Here is a 20,998-nt window from a genome sequence, read left to right as displayed (position 1 = left end):
TCATCGTGTTTTATACTAAATACCCATCAGCAATCAACTATGTTTTTATTTTCAAAATGAGAATTAAGTTCATCTTGTATAGCTTTCTCCCAAAAAGTTCTGTCTCCACGAAACTTAATCTCATCAAAGGTATTAGGAATATCATTTAAGCATATTTGAGTGTTCATAAGACATCTTTCTAAAAATCGATATGATAATTTGGGTTTACTTTTAATTTTTTCACTGCGTCTGATTTCTTCTTCACTTTTATTTTCTTTTAATTTATCACCAGTTTCAACGACTGGATCGGCATTCTCTAGACATGTGGAATTTTCATTGAGTTGTTCACTTAACTCAGAATCAACAGATTCATTATTTTCCATCAACTCTTCATCTTCTACTTAAAGATTTTGTTCAACAGTATTACTTTGAACCTTAGAATCTTCCCCATGTAAAACTCTTGATTTTAACATGTTTATTTCATCCACCACAACATCTCCTGCTATCATAAATTTCCTCGATTCCTCAGACCACAACTTATAATTATTTGGTTCATAACCTACAAGTATAGCCTTAATTGACTTTTCGTCAAACTTTCTTTTTCGTATTTTATTCAAAGCATATACCGCCGAACCAAATATTTTAAGATATTTCAACGTTGGTTTTTTGTTATGCAACATCTCAAATGGTGTTTTATTTATCTTTTGCAATGCTCTACTTGGGGATCTGTTTATTAAATAGGCTGCTGTTAAAACAGCCTCACCCCAAAAATGCTTATTGAGCTTAGCACAACTGATCATAGATCGAGCCTCTTCGGTGATTGTTCGAATCATCCGTTCTGATACATCATTCAATTGTGGAGTATGAGGAACCGTTAAATGATAGCTGATGCCTTTTTCGACACAGAAATCACGCATTTCGTTAGAAAATTATTCCCTTCCATTATCGATATATAAATTCACAGTTTTTAAACTGAAGTGAGCCTCGCTCTTCGCTACAAAGTCTTTGAAAACAAAAAACACATCCGACTTATAAGTTATTAAATAGGTCACACAGTAATGTGTATACTGATCAATAAAAACTACATAGTAGTTCTTATTATCAATGGTAGAGGGTGTTATTGGACCACAGAAGTCGGAATGGACAACAAACAATGTTCGTGTAATAGTTTCTTTATTTTTAAATTTTTGAAACTTTAATCTAGCTTGCTTGCCGTTTATACAAGCCTCACATAATTCATGGTTTAAATAAATATTGTTTAATATTTTAGTATCTTCAAAGAAACTATTTCGTTTTATTTCTAAAAATTTCCTACACTTATGTGGCCTAATCTTTCATGCCATAATCGATACTCAGCACTCAGCACTCAGCACTGGATAGGTAGGGCACGAAGGGGTCTGACACCTCGTGGGGAGTTAATAGGGCACGAAGGGACCTGCCACCTCGTGGGGAGTTAATAGGACGCGAAGGGATATACCACCTCGTGGGGAGTTAGTAGGGCACGAAGGGGTCTGCCACCTCGTGAGGAGTTAATAGGACACGAAGGGATATACCACTTCGTGGGGGGGAAGGGGTTTCATGCGGGAATGTGAGGGGGTCTTCCGCCTTACTGTGCAGGCAAGTTAGATGATGAAATTCACAAGATCGGGATGATATATATATATGTCGGACGTAAATAATTTACCGCTTCCAATTGGGTCATCGATTTTTAGTAATCCGACTCGCTCGGTGAACAAAGGGGTGCGAGGGGGGGGCAAAACCCAATACGCATATCAACACGGCTTGCCTTTTCTTTTCGTATTAGTTCACTCAATTTTATTTGTCGTGTTTAATTGTTCCTGGGTTTCACTGCGCCGATTACACTGATTCACTAACCTTACTTCCTACCGCCCGGGCTTTCTTTTTTCTGCGTGTGTGTCCTTTCTTTTTCTTTTCAGCGTGCGCGACCGTTCGCCTTGAGGCACCAGAGCCGAGAGCCCGGAAACCGCCGTGTACCCATTTCAGCCTTCTTCTCTTTGCCTTGCCAGTTCGGTTTGGTATTTTCTCTATTTTCTAGTATTTTTCCCTATGGTTGACACCTCGGGCGGATGGTGCGGAACCAAACTTGACCTATATTGGTTTTGCACCCCAAAAATCCATATGTTCGCTTTCCACTTACTAAATCATAATCCTTCATTTCATATCACTTACGTACTAATAATAACAATGGCGAACTTAGTTAACTATTACTTATATCTATATATTGTGACGGTCTAGCCGTCGGGCAGGATCGTCACAGTATCAATCGGTACTGACGATTGGTCTGTAATGACTGTTGGAATAATAAATACCTCTATTAGTGTTTCAAACCCTGATGTAACTGATGAGAGCTTTAGTGTTGATCTAATTGCTGTTGATATTTTTCTTTCGATTACAGATATTTCAATCGGTGACCTTTCCTTAAGAGATAGCAGATCTGCCATTCTCCTTGAGATAAGATTCACCTGTGATCCACCATCTATTACAGCGCGACATGTAATTGACCGTTTGGCCCTTGTAATGATACCTTGGCGGTCGCGAGCAGAGTATATCCTCCTACGTCGTCGTAGCCTGCAATGGTTACTGCGCCGGCTACTAGATTGCTAGTCGGTCCTTAGTGTAACAGTGAATGATGCCGTTGCTGGTAGACTCGACAAGTGGTCGGTGATCCACAGTTTTCAACCTTATGAGCTGAAGACAAACAATTTGTGCATGCTCCTACTCGAATAGTGGCTTGGCGCCGCGTTTGGGATCCATTTTCTGGAAACGGCTACATGCTCTAAAATGATGTGGTCCTAGGTGACAAATCTTACAGCTCTCTTCGTTGTCTGCGTTGTTGCTTATCGTCTCCAGCATGCAAGCGCGCCGCTCAATAAACGTCAGTACACTCCCTAACGTTGGGATTTCCGTTGGTGCATCCGCTGAATTCTCCAGAGCAGCTAGAGACTGCTGGTCTAGTTTTCTTCTGATAATAAAACACAGGATTGGATCCCAGGATTTTGTGGTGACATCGAGGTTTTGGCCCTTAGTTGGCGCGAGGAGCCGTCTTTAGGCTTATGGTCAATCATTTTTGCTATGGCGGCGAATACTAGTATTATTCCGTTCTGGTACCTGGCCTTCAAACGCAACCAGGTGTCGTCATAGCCATCCTGTGAGAAGGCTGTGTCTGTCAAAACGTTCCTCGCTTCACCACTAAGCGAACTCTGTAGAATATGTAGTTTTTGACTGGCCGAATATGGTTTATTATGTACCAATTCCACAAAGAGATCATGGAACCGTGGCCAGTCTAGATACTCGCCGTTGAACTCCGGAATGCTAATTGGCGGAAGTGCCAAGTTTAGGCTCATTGGCGCGTCGTTTTCTCGAAGCAGGTTCATTTCGAATTTCTCGCATAATGTGTGGAATTGAGCTAGCTCTGCTTCTGCCAGGGCTGCGGCCCCAGGTGTGCTGTCGAATTCGTCGTGGGCCTGGCTCAGTAACGCCCAATGGAGATCCAGGTGCCTTTGTAGGGCTGGGGTGACGGTTGGGGCGTTTGAGGCTAATGTTAATGATGACTCCAATTCGTTGCATCTTCTCTGCAACTGTTGGATCACCGTGTCAATTGCGGAATCTCCTTTGACTTGATCTCTTGATGTCGGCCGACGTACGTCTCGGGTCCTTCGGAAGCCCGCTTCAGGTCGGCATGTTGTCCAGAAAGATATTTTAATATTTTTCGACCAGCTCCTTAAGTGCTACTAATCGTGAAGAGTACTCACTCCAGTGGGTAATGCCGCTTGCTGGACTTCTTCGTCTAGGTCGCAAAACTGCTGCCAGAGATCGTTTAACTGATTTAGCTTACCGGAAAAAATAGCCGTCTCAGTGGCGTCGGTCAGCAGAATCCTTGCCATAATTCTTAATGAGCTGTTGGACTTTCCCTTGCAGTCCCTTTGATGTCTAGTAATCGATTGTGTAAATCGATTCTTGTGTGACTTGTTTCCTCAATGAATGATGTAGACATATTATGTGTCTTGGAAACAAAGTATCTTGTGAAACTGGATGAAGCTGAGTATCCTGTGAAGCTGGATGAAGCTGACGTTCCTGTGACGCTGTAAGAAGAAGCGTGTCCTGTGAAGCTGAATGAAGCTGTGAGACCTGTGAAGCTGGATTAAGCTGAGTATCCTGTGACGCTGGATGAAGCTGAAGTTCCTGTGAAGCTGGATGAAGCTGAAGTTCCTGTGACGCTGGAAGAAGAAGCGTGTCCTGTGAAGCTGGATGAAGCTGAAGTTCCTGTGACGCTGGAAGAAGAAGCGAATCCTGTGAAGCTGGATTAAGGTGAAGTTCCTGTGACGCTGGAAGAAGAAGCGTATCCTGTGAAGCTGGATTAAGCTGAAGTTCCTGTGACGCTGGAAGAAGAAGCGAATCCTGTGAAGCTGGATGAAGCTGAAGTTCCTGTGACACTGGAAGAAGAAGCGAATCCTGTGAAGCTGGATGAAGCTGAAGTTCCTGTGACGCTGGAAGAAGAAGCGTATCCTGTAAAGCTGGATTAAGCTGAAGTTCCTGTGACGCTGGAAGAAGAAGCGTGTCCTGTGAAGCTGGATAAAGCTGTGAGTCCTTTAGTGGTAAGGGGGTTGGTTGAGTGTGATCCTTTGTTGTTAAAGGATCACGTCGGGGTCGCCAATGTTTGTGCCTAACCGAAGTAGACACTTCCGGGTCTCACCGCGGGACAAGGGGGTAATGAGCACTTGTCGCTGGCACGGGGACGCTTTGCTGGCAGGACGATCGCGTCGCGGCAATGGTAACGATGGTTACTGCGATGCCGGACCACAGGCGATGCGGAACTGCGCTGAGGTTGAGCTAACGTAGGTTAGCTGCTAGTGGAGATAGTATATTACGAGCCCTATTCCCAGAGGTAGGAAGTAGAACCGCGGAGTTATGAGATGCGTTGATAACTGTTTTATTCTTCATTTGATACCTGCTTATATACTACTTGGAACACGGAAGCTTAGTGTAATGATTAGTGAAATAAACTATAATCTAAAGTAGGTCAGGGAATTATGATTACGGTGCAGTTGGCTTAGCTAAAACTGCAACATGTGCTGACTGCATTGGCGCGTCAGTGTGCCGTTGAGTCGGTGAGAAGGTGAGTTAGTGAGACATATAATATGCTGATCAGCAACTCTCATCTGCAGTGAGTGCTACTGAGCGCCTGGTACTGTTCCCAACTTGGTTTCTGCTTGATTTGTTGGGTGTGGTCATGTTGAGTACCTTTGGGTACGAACATCCTGCATCTTCTTTACCGATAGTAGGTTGTGTGGAATATCTTTCCAATACAAAACGTTTTGAAAGGTGATTTGGTTTCCGCAGCTGTTAAGATTGACCACTCCTTTGGCTGTAGCGTAGATAAACTCTCCGCGTTTGGCAATTTCGATGGCCACATTTGATTGCAAACGCTCATATTCGGAGAACAATGCTGTGTCATTTATAAGGTGGTCCGATGCTCCTGAGTCTAGGATAAACTCAGCCTCGCTTGACTTTGAATTGGAAGTTGCATTTCTCAACATGAAGGCAAAACTACGCTCTGCTTGGGCTGTTGCTGCTGTTGACATCTGAGCCTGTCCATCTTTTCTTTTATTTTCAGTAAAGTTCTGATTTGGCTGCCTTTTCAAAAGGAAACAATCTTTCTTTAAATGACCTGGCTTACCGCAATGAAAACATTTTGAATTCGGTTTGAAACTTGGCTTAAACTGATTCTTCTTGAACTTCTGCAGTGGATTATTTTTAAATTTTACATCTTTTAACTCCTTTTTATTAACTGCTTGCAAGACTCTAACACTCGTATCCTTACTTATATTCCTATGCTTAATCTCTTGGTCAAGAAGTCGTGTTTTTACAAAAGCTAATGCTTAGTTACTTTCCATCATAACTGGGTGGAAGAGTTAGGAGTAAATGGGAAATTTTATCCATGTCATCTAACTTTGCTCCTGACGCGATAAGTTCAGTAATGAGATCATCGAAGAAATTAAAGTGATTGAGGAGTGAAGTGTCACCTTTTTATTTCATGGCTAAAAGTTTCTTTCGCAGAGATAGTTGCGATGCCAAGCTTCTTCTCTTGTAAATTGCATCTAAATTTGCAAAAATCTGCTTAGCAGTGCTTTCACTGTTAGCGTAAGATAATAACGCATAATTTAAATATTCAATTATTAAACTTTTAGCATTTCGTTCTGCCCTTTTTATCTCATCGGTCACTTCTGCATGAGTTTCATCTATGACCCTCAAAAGGTCGTGCTCTTCTAACAGCGCTCGCACTCTGAACTTCCATATTGAATATTTTTCACCGTCAAACGGTTTGATATTTCTTTTCCCTTTATCCATTGTATGGTTCTCTATCAAAACAGCACCGCAACAACTACCTGGCAACTCTCCTCAGCAACACCAAACAGAGACCCCTCACAGCAATAATTTCCACAGCAACAACTTTTCACAGGAATGTTTAGCAACAGCGGCCAGCAACTTTGAACAGCATTAACGTCGCTCAATATTGTCCAGCAACAATGTCTTTCAGCAGCAGCACTGTCTGGCAACACTGTCCCATCGCAACGTGGAGATTTGCGGCAAATTTGTCGAAGCGTTTGTATGTGTGTGTTCAGGAAAGATTTCTCAGCGAATTCGCAAAAGTGTGTTCTAGAAAGATCACGGCGAATTGGTAATATGTATGCACTTCTTCCTGGAAATAGAAAAATGTTTTGCAGCGAAATTGTCGCAGCGTTATACATAAAACCAATTTAATCCTCGTTATTGTTCAGGAATTGCTCCTTGTTCTTCATGGACCACTCCGCACGTGTGTACATATATGTACATATGTAGATGCGCATATTCGTATGCACACACACATATATAATTAGTTAACTTTTATGCACTTTAAATTGTAACGATTAAAGCACTATTATTTATTCACTGCAATTGTGTCTGGGCCCATAACCTATGGTTTTGTTAATGAATAGGTGTAATACAACCTCCCAATGAACAAATAATAATGCAAACTTAGATTGTGTGAACCGCACGCTCTCAACGCCAGAATCGAAGTGAACGAGAATATCAAGAGAGAAAAAAAACGACGAGAAGATAGGAAGACGAAGCACGATGGTCCCGATTTCTTGAGCGGTTTCCTAGGAACCCAAGACGTCTGAATGTGCGTCTACCTCTCGTACACATACATTCATGCAAACATGAATTGCACAATTATCCATGTGACTTTTGTATACTTGAACATGCAAATTCCAACAATAAAAATTAAACAAAGCCCAAAGAAATTATTCGGTTACTGAACAGGAGTGTCTCGCGGCCATTGTTTGCATTAAGCGTTTTCGGCCTTACGTAGAAGGGCGTGACGCTTCACTCAAATGGCTCATGAGTCAGACGGATCTCCACTCTCGCTTAGCTCGATGGGCTTTAAAATTGCAAGGGTTCAATTTCAAAATGTACCAGACGCTTTGTCTGGAGCCAATGAGGCAGTAGAGGCGATACATGGACTATTAGCAGACCTTCAAGCACCAGAGTTCCAGTCGGCCAAGTATCTAGAACTGATAGAAAAAATCAAGACTACACAGGATCAGTTGCCGGACTTAAAAGTTGTACCGGAGATCCGATCATGCAACAGGATATCAGCTGCATGATATTTTCAGTTGGAAGTTATGGATTCCAGATTCCAGTTGCCGAGCTTCTGAAAAAGAATCATGATGACCCTCTTGCTTCTCATGGTGGCATTCATAAGACCTTGGAATGGGTTCTCCGATATTATTATTGGCCGGGGTTGGTTAACGACGTAAAGTCGTATACGCAATCTTGTGAGACTTGCAAGTCCACCAAAGCGCCAAATAGAACACACCGACCACCAATGGGCGTGGCGCCTGTATCTGAGCGATTTTTCCAGCGCCTTTGTATAGACTTTCTCGGTCCAAATCCGCGGTCTCGAAGCGGTAATATTGGAATATTCATACTGCTGGATCATTACTCCAAGTTTGAAATTTTAAAGGCGGTTAAGAAGTTCACGGCAGAGGCGGTAATTATATATCTGCAGCAAGACCTGTTTCATACTTTCAGCGTACCAGAAACGATTGTGTCCGACAACGGATCGCAGTTCAGGGCAGAGATTTTTCAGAAATTACTGAGGGAATATTCTATTTCCCACTCTTTGACCGCTGCTTATTCGCCCAAGTCAAACGCATCGGAGAAGGTTAACCGATCGGTCATTGCGGCGATTAGGGCTTATGTCAGACCTGATCAGAAAAATTGGGACGAACAGCTCAGCAGTATTTGCAGCGCTCTCCGTACAGCAGTCCATTCCGCGCTTGGTACTAGTCCGTATTACATGGCATTTGGTCCTCGTACAAACTGCTAAGAGCTTTAGGAATTCTAGAGGACAGGTCATTGGTATTTTTAAAAGTGTTTTACAAGAATTTCAAATGAGTAAGAGGACCTACAGGGCCATGTCCTGGGAAAGTTCCATCCGAAAGACATGAGACAGTAGGCGAAGCAGCCACAAGGTCTTGGTGTGATCTGTCTAAGGGTGTCAAACCCCAATCCAGATTCTTGGGGGGGGGGGGGGGGGGGGGGGGGGGGGGGGCCTTTGAAACGCTTGTATCTGCAGGAAAAAGATATTTGGTAAAAGTGCACCATCTAGGAGTCAATGTTAGAACTAGGAAGGGGCATAGAAAGAGTTGGAGGAGAGTAAAAGGGTGAAATGTCAACCTCATTATGGGGCATTGTCTCTCCTCTCCTTGGTTAGCGCTAAGAGTCAAGCGTCCAAAGCGTTCTTTCCATTTTCACATCTCCTGAGGATCGGTCGTGCGCGACTTAAGACTTATAATTCTTAGTTACACCACGCTTGGGTGAAATAAGTAAAGTTCAGATTTGTGACCAGGGGCAGAAGTTCAACGGAAAGAACAAAGAAGCGAATTATCTTTCGCCAGTGCTAAGTCCGTAGAGGTAATGAAGTGTAGAGGTTCTAGGAAGAAACTCTAGAAACTCTGGCCAAAATATCATTTTTTTTGCTAGGCCTGGCGCTTATACCTGCATTACCATCACCGGAAGCGTTATCATTCGGCTTATATTTGCTGAGAACGGATTTGGTGAAATCTGAAGTCTACTGCGCAGACCAGCAGGAGCAGCGATCGGCAAAACATATTTTTGAGAGTTTCAGTGGCATAGAACAAACATACAACTGAAAGCTCAATAGGTGGTCTTGAGTTCCACTTAATGGGCAACCGTCGAACATTTGGGTTTGAGCTCCTAGTTGTCTCGCGACCGCGCTCTAAAGCCGTCCAATCTTTTTTTTGACTAACGATTTGCTACCGAAAAGTTAAGAAAATAAGCTAGCGAATTCGTGGAGTGGGATCCCACGGTCATGCGCTGACCGAGCGATTTCCCCGGGAAAATTCGCCAAACTTAAAGGCCCCGTGGAACTGCAGCCGTGAAGTGATGGTGGAAATGAAAAGGCGATTAGTCGCTGAAGCAAATGCGGTTCGGTGAAAGGAGAGTTTAATTTTAAATTAGACAGATTTTTTTTTAGTGATTAAGTGATTTTGTTAGTTTTGTGGGCAAAAACCCATTCCAAAATGAGGAAAAAGAAATGGAATAAGCAAATGGCAAGAAGGCGATTCGAATGAGTGTTGTTGTTGCCCCATACACCTAAACTCTTTGAGAACCAAAAGGAAAAAAAGAGAAAAAAGGTTAGGGTTTTAACTTTCAAAAAGATTAGTGATTGTCTGTGCCCTTTTTATACCCGTTACTCGTAGAGTAAAAGGGTATACTAGATTCGTCGGAAAGTATGTAACAGGCAGAAGGAAGCGTTTCCGACCCCATAAAGTATATATATTCTTGATCAGGATCACTAGCCGAGTCGATCTAGCCATGTCCGTCTGTCCGTCTGTCCGTCTGTCCGTCTGTCCGTCTGTCCGTATGAACGCTGAGATCTCGGAAACTATGAGAGTTACAATACTGGGATTAGGCACGCAGATTCCTGAAATTCCTGCGCAGCGCAAGTTTGTTTCAGTAGAGTGCCACGCCCACTCTAACGCCCACAAACCGCCCAAAACTGTGGCTCCTACAGTTTTGATGCTAGATAGAAAATTTTAACTGAAATGTAATGTTCTCATCAATACCTATCGATTGACCCAAAAAAAAATTTGCCACGCCCACTTTAACGCCCACAAACCGCAAAACCCTGTGACGCCCACAATTTTCATGCTAGATAAAAAATTTTAACTGAAATGTATTGGTCTCGTCAATACCTATCGATTGATCCAAAAAAAAATTTGCCACGCCCACTCTAACGCCCATAACGCTTAAATCTGTATACCGCCGGTAGGTGGCGCATTTTAATCTCGCTTTGCTGCTTGCATATCTCCATTTAGCTGAGTAACGGGTATCTGATAGTCGAGGTACTCGACTATAGCGTTCTCCCTTGTTAAGGTTTAAATTTTTAGCCACCATTTGTACGAGAAAGCGCTTTCAACGATGGATCTGCGATAATGTTGGTGAGTGCAAAATCCACAATTAACGATATAACTATAATTTGGTGATGTCTGTATTGCATAAAATAAAGTGCATAATTAAAAGTAAAAGAAAAGAAGAGAAAATCGAGAAAAAGGGCTTAATGAATATCCGATTCCCAAGTTAAAGTTTAAATGGTGAATATAAATCAAGAAAAAAAGAAACCTCTCATATGTAAAAGACTCGATCGAACCTCACTTTCACTCAAGTTTTTTTGCTTCTTCGTTTGCTTGTTCGATGCAATTGCAATTCAATTAGATATAAATACAAATGGTTTTGTTTGCATTGTTCCCTCTGAAAGTTAAGTTTTGAAATTGTAAAGTACTGGATTTCAATTTTATGTTTTTATATACATTGCCCGTATTTTATTTAATTTATATTAATGTATTTCAGTACCACTTCAACCTCCGAAGAGACAAGTCGTATTACAACAGCATCGATCCCGCGCTTGCAAAAACCCATTGAGCTTATCAGCAAAATTTCGAAAAACAAATATTGACCACAAAACAAAACAAAATAAGACAACAACAAAAAACACATCATTTCTTACCACTCGGGCGCAAGCCCTTTACAAGCAACCATGCACGAGCCACCAGACATAGCAAAATACACTACGAGATCGTATCAACTAGGAGAACCCAAATTTATAGTAATTAAAAGTAAAAATGAAACCTCATTTCAAACTGTTTCACCTTTCATTGTCGAAAAATCTGTGGACTTTGCCTGCGGAGGATGAGTTGAATCCGTGAAAAAAAACCAGAGACGGCGGACTTTTGATAAAAACTAAAAACAACACACAAGCCACAAAACTTCTAAAAGTTACCAAAATCGCAGATATGGAAATAACAGCAACCGAACACAAGACACCTAACTTTTCAAAGGGCGTTATCTACTGTAATGACCTTAGATATATAGATGAAGAAACAATCCTCCAAGAATTAAAACCACAGAAAGTAATCGAAGTAAAAAAAATCATGAAGAGACAAAACACCAACAATAACACCAACAACTACAGCAACACCAACAACAACAACAACAACAACACCACCAACAACTACAGCCTAACAGAAACCGGACTCATAATAATTACATTTGAAAGAAAGTTGCAGAAAGTGCCTACGTTTTGGACACCCTGCACCCATATGCAAGAGCACAGAAAAATGTTTAAACTGCTCAGATGAAAAACACACCAGCGAAGGAGTACTCTGCAAAAACGATAAAAAATGCCTAAGTTGCGTAAACAATCCCGAACTTGACTCTCAACACAGCCCTTTGGACCGCAAATGCCCCACATTCTGTAAACAACAAGAGCTTACTGCCATAAAGACTACCGAAAAAGTCGATCATAAAACTGCTCTGGGTATATACTTTGAGCGACACGGATACAAAAAAAGAAATTCTTATGCAAACACACTTAAAAACACCACAGCCGCAATAAGAACCCGATCTTGAAACACTCTCGCATCAACATCTTAAATGCACAAACTTCATCCACATCCTGCGATCACAACCGATCAAACACACCTACAACCTCATCTGCATCAATCAAAACAACACTGGCACCGAAAAAAAATTCTCCAAAACCACAACCAACACGACCAAGACGACACCGAAGCCATGGAAACGGACAACATGAACCCCACCAAAATAACAACCGCATACGGATCTCAACTCACAAAGGACCTTAAATTAAAAATATTCCCTAAAGATAAGTCAAACCCCCTCTGTACTAACTTCAAACCAACTAAATCAAAAGCCAAATCCTCTAACAAAAACAAACTTACTACTAACAGCGACAGATCTCCCCTGCTCTAAGGTTCAACCTCAAAACTTCTTACACTATCAAAATGTCCCTAACTTTTATTAAATGGAATATTCAAGGATATACAAATAACTATAATAACCTCCTAGTCCTGATTAAAAAAAACTCTCCGCATATCATTACGCTTCAAGAAACACACATACAACACACTAACAACTTACCAACTCCAATAAATTACATACTACTAACAAACATAGCCACCAACAGATTTGGCGGCGTAGCGCTATTAGTACACAAGTCTATTCAATATTCTATAGTAAGCATTCAAAATGACCTTAAGGCTCTAGCAATACACATTAAGCCCAAGGAGAACATGCACATAAAGCCAACATACATTGCCCCTAACAGAACCGTCACAAACCAAATGCTTGAAGACACTTTGTACAATAATCAAACACCGTCACTAATTCAAGGAGACTTTAACGGATGGCACCCTGCCTGGGGTTCCCCGAAAACTATTTCTCGAGGAAAAACAATACAACAATTTATTGACAACACACAGCTTATCTTACTATACGACAAATCCCCCACACACTTCTCAACACACAATACATACACGCATATCGACCTTTCACTTTGCTCAGCAACACTAGCCCCACACGCCAAGTGGGAAATACTTAAGGATCTCCACGGCAAGTTCCAAGAGTTATTTTCCTATTCCCTTTAAACAAGATAAACAAATTTTCAAAACCATTTTTTATATTAAAAAAAGCCAACTGGGAGCAATACGAGACTCTCACACACAAAAATAACGAAATATTTCCCACCTCAGTAAATGTTAATAAAGAAGCCGCACAGATCAACAAAATTATACTACATAGCGCAAACATTTCCATCCCACAAACCTCAGTAAATACAAAACCCTACAAGGTCCCCTGGTGGAGCAAAAAACTAGCCCAGTTAAAAAAAGAAAAAAAAACACTAGACAAAATCATAGCAAAAAGACTATGGTGGCTTGTGACCCACAACAAACTTCTAAATTCAAACCAATTCGGCTTTAAAAAAGGCAAATCGACTTCGGATAGTCTACTATACGTAGACCATCTTATTACGAAGTCAAAGAGGCACACCTACCTCGTCACTCTTGACTTTGCAAGAGCCTTTGATCGAATAGGGGTGCACACTATAAATCATCAACTACAGGAATGGAAAACAGGCCCAAAAATAATTAATTACGTCAAGAACTTCATGCTGAAACGTAAAATAATTGTCAGAGTCGGTCCGCACATGTCAAATTCACTCCCATTATGCAATGGTATCCCACAAGGATCTCCTATATCGGTAATCCTATTTCTTATCGCATTCAACAAGCTCTCAAACATAATAACTTTACACAGAGAAATTAAATTTAACGCATACGCCGACTATTTTTTTCTCATAATAAATTTCAACAAAAACAAAAACCTTAACTTTAACCTAGACAACTTATTACAAGATAGTGCCAACACCTCCATATTTGCCAAAAGCACAATTGCACCAGCACCATAAGCTGCAGCAATACACCAATACAACAAGTAGGGTTAGGTTAGGTTTGGGCGGCTGTCGGACTATAGTCCGACACACTTAGACCTCAATGGGTCCGTTGTGATACCGCATGATCTCGTTTCTTCCTTCTCTAGGGTCCCGTTTCTAGTAGTTTCGGCTTGTGTTAAGCTGATCAGCATGTCTTCCACCCGGAAGATTTAATAAAGGCACTTATGCTTTTGAGATTAAATCTCCGATATTTCGGTAAGATCGTCGATGAAGGGGCTTCAGTCTGTTTCAGTCTGAGTCTGCATAGGGCTGGGCAGAAGCAGAGAAGGTGTTCTACCGTTTCCACTTCTTCCTCATCCCTACAGCTTCTGCAGAAATCATTTTGCGGGGCTTTTAGCCTGCCCGCATCCGCGCCAACAAGCCAGTGGCCTGTAAGAGCTCGGATCAACATGCCACACTCTGTGCGGCTGAGCTTGAGTAACTCCGAGGTTTTCTTGTTGTTTATCACAGGCCATATCTGGTGAGAGATGCGACACTGTGGTGCGTTTTGCCAATGGGTGTTGGTTAGTGTGTTGAAGTGGTTTTTTATGTTTAGCTTGCAAGTAGCCATGGGCATACCGACATTTTCCTCTCCTGGTAGGAGAGGCTTGGTGGTGCCCTGCCTGGCTAATTCGTCCGCTATGCAGTTGCCTACGATGTCCCGGTGACCCGGAACCCATATTAGGCTGATAGTAAACTGATTTGCCATCTCGTGGAGAGATCTGCGACAGTCTGCTATTGTACGAGAATTGGTGTTTGTCGAGTAGATCGACTTAATAGCCGCTTGGCTGTCACTATATATGTCTAGGTGTCCTCTCTGGAGGCTAAGGTTCCTTAAACAGGTTAGTGCTTCTTTTATAGCGTGGACCTCCGCCTAAAAGACGCTACAGTGGTTCGGGAGCCTGAATGACTTCCTGATATCTAATTGTTCGGAGTATACACCTCCGCCGACTTGTCCTTCTAATTTGGAGCCATCAGTATAGAAACAGATTGCGTCCGTCGTGCCCGGTCGGCCCTGTTCCCATTCCTCTCTATCAGGAATCAGGGCCTCAAAGGGTGTGTGACTATATTCAATAGATTTGCATAGATCCGTGATTTTCGGAATCGATGTATCATGCTGGAGAATTTTAGCATGGCTATATAATTGGGCTTTCCACTGCCCTGTGTCCCTCAGTCGAATAGCTGCCGATTTGGCCCTTTCCATGCCTGCTAAGTCCAGGCTAGGGAGGTTCAAGATCGAATTCAGCGCTTCATTCGGGGTGGTTCGACAAAGCACAAAGTTCGACAAATACACAAAGCCGCCATTCGCTGTACTTTGTTTAGAGGAGTCAGTATGCATTGTTTGTGTAAGGCGGTCCACCACAGAGCCACTCCGTACAGTAGGATTGGCTTGACTACCGCTGTGTATATCCAGTTAACTATTCTTGGGGACATGCCCCATCTTAGGTTAGGTTAGGTTAGGTTAGGTAGGAGTGGTTGGAGACTAAATATTAGTCCCCTCACTTAGGCCACAATGGGCCCCTTGTGATACCACATGATCTCTGAAAGATCCGTTTCCCTAGCTCATGGGTTTACTGCCTTCGCGAAGTATTCTGTTCTTCTTAAGAAACATAGTAGTTTTTGAATGCTTACGTCCTGGATGGCCGCAAGGTTCGGAAGTGTGTAGCTACCTAGGGTTTGAAAGCGCTTTAGGTTATGCGCTGGGCAGAAGCATAGGAGGTGTTCGATGCTCTCCTCTTCGTCTATCTCTTTGCAGCTGCGGCAGAAGTCGTGGTTACTTAGACCCAGCCTTGTCGCATGAGTCCCTATGAGACAGTGGCCCGTGAGGGCATTTAGGAGAGTGGAGATGTCCTCCCTACTACATTGTAGGAGAGTTTTTGTTCTTTTCGTGTTATAGTTTGGCCATGTGAGTCTAGAATTGTGGCATATTGAGATTGAGTTCCAACGGTTGTTGGAAAGAGTATACAATCTCTGCCTGAGAAGGAGCTTGCAGGTAGCCATGGGCATCCCTACCGTGTCCTTATCACGAAGGATATCGGCGGTTGTCCCCTGTCTTGCCAGCTCGTCTGCTATGCAGTTGCCCTCAATGTTGCGGTGCCCAGGCACCCAGATGAGGCTGATTCTCAGATGAGTGGCCATCTCGTTAAGAGATTTGCGGCATTCAGAGATTGTTTTTGAGCTCGTTGTGTAGGAGTCGAGGGCCCTGAGGGCAGCTTGACTATCCGAGAATATGAAGATATCACTGTCTTTATGTACAGACGTGTTCAGGTGGGTAGTGGCTTCCTGAATTGCCATCACTTCCGCTTGGAAAACACTACAGTGGTCTGGTAGGCGGAATGAGACTTTTATGTCTAGTTCGGGGGAGAAGACTCCCCCACCTGTTTGGGAGTTAAACTTGGAGCCGTCAGTGTATATGTTGACGGCGTTTACGAATTGATGTGGGAGGTTGTCCCAGTCTGAACGGGAGGGTATATGAATTTTGTATCTTCTTTCGAAGTTGACTATGGGTGGGACGTAGTCTGTATAACGTGGTAGGGGTGAATGTTTTGATAGGATAATGGAGTGACCCGTGGAGCCCGTTGTCCAAGCCGCTGCTTCACGGAGTCTCAGCGCTGTTGCAGATGCCCAGCTTTTGGCAAGTAGGTCCAGGGGTTGGAGATCGAGAATTGTGTTTAGTGCCTCGGTGGCGGTAGTGCGCAGCGCCCCACTGATGCAGAGCTCTGCGCTCCTTTGGATCTTGTGAAGGATCCGGAGGTTACAGTTCTTATCTAGAGAAGGCCACCAAACGATGTTTCCGTAGAGGAGAATGGGCCTGACTATTGCAGTATATAGCCAGTGAACTATCATGGGGGAGAAACCCCACTTCCTCCCTATGGCTTTTTTACAAGCGAAGAGGGCTATGGCCGCTTTGCGTGTGCGATCTAGGATGTTATCAGTCCAGAGGAGCTTTTTGTCAAGAATGACACCTAGGTACTTTGCTTGGTTGCTAAGGGTTAGGCGCGTTTGGTGTAGTTTTGGGGGAACTAGAATTGGTACCTTGTACTTCCTTGTAAAGAGAACTAGTTCGGTCTTTTCCGGGTTAACTCCCAGTCCACAGCCAGCCGTCCACCTGGAAAGGGTGGATAGGGCTGTCTCCATTAGATTACAAAGGGTTTGCGGGAACTTGCCCTGCAGTAGGATAACCACGTCATCCGCGTAGGCTACCACTTTTGTGCCCGCCTCTTCTAGAAGTGATAGCAGTTTGTTGACCACCAAAACCCATAGAAGAGGTGAGAGTACGCCCCCTTGTGGGGTTCCTCTACTGACATTCCTGGTCGAGAGGGCCGATCCCATAGTGGAGTGCACTACCCTGCTGGTTAGCATGGTGTGTATGAGTCCCACTATGGGCCGCTCAATGCCCAGTTCAGTCAGAGCACCAGTGATCGCCGTTGGGGTGACGTTGTTGAAGGCGCCTTCTATGTCTAGAAACGCTGCAAGAGAGTATTCCTTATTGTGGAAGCCTCGTTCTATACTGTACACTAGAGAGTGGAGGGCGGTATCGGTTGATCTACCCTTACGGTACGCATGCTGTGCGTCAGAGAGTAGGCTATGGTCGATGGTTAGTCTGATATGGGTGTCAATTAGCCTTTCCAGGGTCTTCAACAAGAAGGAAGAGAGACTAATCGGGCGGAAGTCCTTTGGGTTAGTGTGGGAGGGCTTGCCGGCTTTCGGTATAAAGATTACCTTGACGTCCAGCCACCTTGTTGGAATATGGTTTAGAGCAAGGCAGCCGTGGAAGATGGCTGTCAGCCAGGGAAGGGACATATCTAATGTCCGTTGTAGCTGGGCCGGGAAGAACCCATCTGGGCCAGGTGATTTGAAGGGCTTAAAAGAGTTAACAGCCCACTGAATGCGGTCAGGGTTTGAAATGTTGGCAATACTCTGGTCGTCTAGATTCACCTCTATGTGGAGGTCCTCCACTACCTGGGTATTGTTAGGGAAGTGTGTGTCTAACAGTAGTTCAAGGGTTTCCTGACTGTTTTCCGTCCAGCCATCAGCATTGGTTTTAAGATAGCCAATGGTAGCTGGAGCTTTAGCTAGAATTCTTCTGAGTCTGGATGCCTCCGCAGTAGATTCTATGCTACTGCAGAAGTTAGCCCAGGCTCTTCGTTTTGATATTCTTATTTCCTTTTTGTATAGGCTTAGTTTTGAATGATATAGATTCCAGGAGGATTCGCTATTGTTGTATTTAGCTTTATTGAAGTAAGTTCTACACTCTCTTTTAAGATTCGCTAGGGTTGGGTTCCACCATGGGGGTTTGTGCTTTGTTTTGACTGTTCTACTTGGGCAAGCCCTTTTTAAGGCCTCACCGCAGATATCAGTAAAAGTGTTAACTAGGCTATCTAATTCTTGACGGTTGCGTATGTGTGTCGGAGGAGCGGGTAGGTTCCTGTTGAGGAGATTTTTATAGTATCCCCAGTTGGTTAATCTTAGATTAGTTATGTTCTCGGCGGGAGGATGTTCTAGACTTATTGTAAATTCTATGTATCGGTGGTCCGAGAATGAGTGTTCGATCCCCACCTTCCACGCGTCTAGCTGGTTAAGTAAGGGATCAGATATTAGAGTAATGTCTAGTACTTCCCTCCTATTTCTAGTGATGAAAGTTGGGTCATTACCTTTGTTGCAGATGAATAGATTTGATTGAAGGAGATAGTCGTAGAGTAACTCACCCCTTTCGTTGGTGTTTGTACTTCCCCATTGTGTGTGGTGTGAGTTAGCGTCCCCACCCAGGATGAGTTCCTTAGATGAGTGAGTGCGTATGAGTTCTTGTGTAGTGGTGTTTGGTAGTGGCCCTTCGTGGTCGTGAGCCAGATAGAATGATGCTATGGTGTGATGGGTGTGTTCGTTTAGCTCCAGTCTGACCGTGGTAAGGTCGCCTTCGCTAAACTGTGGAATAAGAAATGTGTTAAAGTGTGTTTTTGTAAGAATGCAGGTTCTGGTTTTACCCTTGTCCTTGGTGTAAAATAGCTTGTATAGGGGGGTTGATAGGCCACAGATGTTGTTACCAACAATCCATGGCTCTTGAATGAGGACTACGTCTATGTTGCCTGTTGCCAGGCGGGTGAGGAGGGCAGCGGATGCTGCCTTGCTGTGGTGCAGATTAATTTGCAGAAACTGCACCATCTTTGGGACTGGGGTCGGGCTGGGTACCCTCCGCTTCCTCCGCTATGTCCTGGAGGACAGAGCGCCCTGGTCGGGTTGTGTCCTGGGTGCACAGCTGTTTCAGGCTCTCCGTCAGCTCCGAGTCGGTTGACACGTAGCCGGTGAGGGTGGCCTCCTCGTGATCTGGTTCGTCGTCGCTCGGGGGTTCGTACGACGCACAGGCAGCCAGGTTGTCTGCCGCTGTTTTATCGGTGTCGTAAATACGAAGCTGCACCTTGTCGAACCCGTAGTTCACTCTGTGCTGCTGGGCTGCGAGGGGTTCCAAGCAGGCCTGGTTTAGGAGGATAACCACGCTCATGGTGACTCGCTCGGTTTTCTCCACCTTGACCACCTTCCAACCGTCTGTTGGCAGTTTTGGGTTGAACCTGGTCAGCAGGCTGAGTATAGCCTCTGGTTCCGATGGTTCCGACGGCAGCCACACCCTCGCTCTCGGTCGAGACGGGATGTCCGCAGCCTCACAAACTGCCAGCTTGGCCCCGGGGTAGACCTCGCCGACTTTGTCGATTGCAGCCTTATAGAGTGCTGCCGATCTCTCGTCTTCGCAGGCGATCAACTTTACGTTGCCCTGGTACCACCCTGCATCTGTGCAGTCGGGTGGCGGTCCTGGGTTCTCGTCCAGCACTTTCAAGGCCACTGTCGCAAGGGCCCGTCTAACCAGACCCCAATGGTTTCTTGGGATCCTTCCGCCTTCATCGCTCTGGTCGATGACTCCAATGATCTTCCGATCCTTTACCACCTCCGCAAAGGATCTCGACCATGTGCCGCGGTTGGTTACTTTGGCCTTCTTGCTCGCTGGTTGAGCTGACTCCATCGACCTCTCTCGCTTGTTGCTGGTAGTCATAGCGATGTCGAAATCTGGGATAACTGCCTTCGCCCAGGCTATGTCCTCTTGGATTTTCTGGTAATCCAATTTCGAAGTCTGATCCTCACGTATCGGATTGGTGGCCAGCCGTTTGAGGATCCTAGTAGCCTTCTTTCTTTCAAGAGGTCCTGCCTGGTTAGGTGGTACCCTCTTAAACTCCTTTGCCCTGGTACTCACCATGAGACCGGCTTTGGCGCTCCCCTCAGGTTGGAGTGGCTGGTTAGCCACACCTACGCTGGTGGGAGGCTTGGGCTTGTCATTATGGCGAGTTGGGCTTAGCCGGCTGCGTTGTTCGCTGGCCTTGGCAGGGGTCGACGTCACGTGGACTGGGGTAGTCAGAGCCGTGATCTTGCTCTTACTTTCGTCGTTGGTTACGACTTCCGACTTTATAAGAGTGTCGGGCTCTCGTCTTGTGCAGTCTTTTTGTTTGTTAATTGTTAAGTTCTCCATATTAAATCCCACGAGCTGCGGAGAAAGGACAGGTCCACCCGGGCAGAGATCCGCCGTACCCGGGTAAGGCTGACTTAGAACAGGCGGTCGCCACTTGCCTGAGCTCACCGTTTGAGACTGAGTTATTTGATGACTCGGGCTCCCAGCCAGATTGACTCTCGGCACGGTACGAGTGACACCTTAGTCCAGCCCGGGGTGAGATGAGTTGTGTGGGTGGGAAAGAGGTAGGTTCAAAGAGTGTGGGAAGGGGGAGTGTGTGAGCTATTTGTCGGAGGCGGCAGCACAAGCGCGACGTCGGTACTGCTACGGCGCAGATACCCGCTGACTGTCCGGGGCTACTTATTTGCGCTTCGTGTTGGGGGCTTGGCGGTGGCCGGGCCGTGTCCAGCTTCCACGCTTATTCGTAGCTACCCTGGAGAACCAGGGCGCTCGCTATCCGCAACCTGCGACCCGTTCGGTAGCCTTCAGCTCGGCGCCCTCAGAGCCATCTCACTAGCTCTTTGGCCGAATATGCCCCATCTTAGCCCGATTGCTTTTTTACAGGAGTAAAGTGCAGTGGTCGCTTTTTTGGTTCTCTCTTGGTTGTTTAAGCCCCATTTGAGGCGTTTATCTAGTACTAACCC

General features: G+C 44.6%; 1 protein-coding gene across 1 annotated transcript; it reads right to left on the bottom strand.

The window, feature by feature from the left end:
* Positions 1–18,126: 18,126 nt before the first annotated feature.
* Positions 18,127–20,105, bottom strand: LOC139355144 (uncharacterized). Its single transcript, XM_070999479.1, has 3 exons — positions 19,879–20,105; positions 18,847–19,713; positions 18,127–18,787 (listed from the first exon to the last, which is right to left on the bottom strand). The coding sequence occupies exons 1-2, from the start codon at positions 20,103–20,105 to the stop codon at positions 19,002–19,004; spliced, it is 939 nt and encodes a 312-aa protein (XP_070855580.1). The 3' UTR covers positions 18,127–18,787; positions 18,847–19,001.
* Positions 20,106–20,998: the final 893 nt, after the last annotated feature.

Source organism: Drosophila suzukii, unplaced genomic scaffold (genome assembly GCF_043229965.1).
Source record: "Drosophila suzukii unplaced genomic scaffold, CBGP_Dsuzu_IsoJpt1.0 scf_9, whole genome shotgun sequence".
Lineage (NCBI taxonomy): Eukaryota > Metazoa > Arthropoda > Insecta > Diptera > Drosophilidae > Drosophila > Drosophila suzukii.
The sequence above is the reverse complement of the archived record's forward strand: the minus strand, read 5'-3'. Positions and strand labels throughout refer to the sequence as shown.

Excerpts from the sequence above, each read along its gene's own strand:
- LOC139355144 (XM_070999479.1), bottom strand. The coding sequence starts at position 20,105 with ATGGTGAGTACCAGGGCAAAGGAGTTTAAGAGGGTACCACCTAACCAG. Across the intron at positions 19,714-19,878 it reads ACCAGCAACAAGCGAGAGAG|ACGGGCCCTTGCGACAGTGG; the intron begins GTCGATGGAGTC and ends GGGTCTGGTTAG.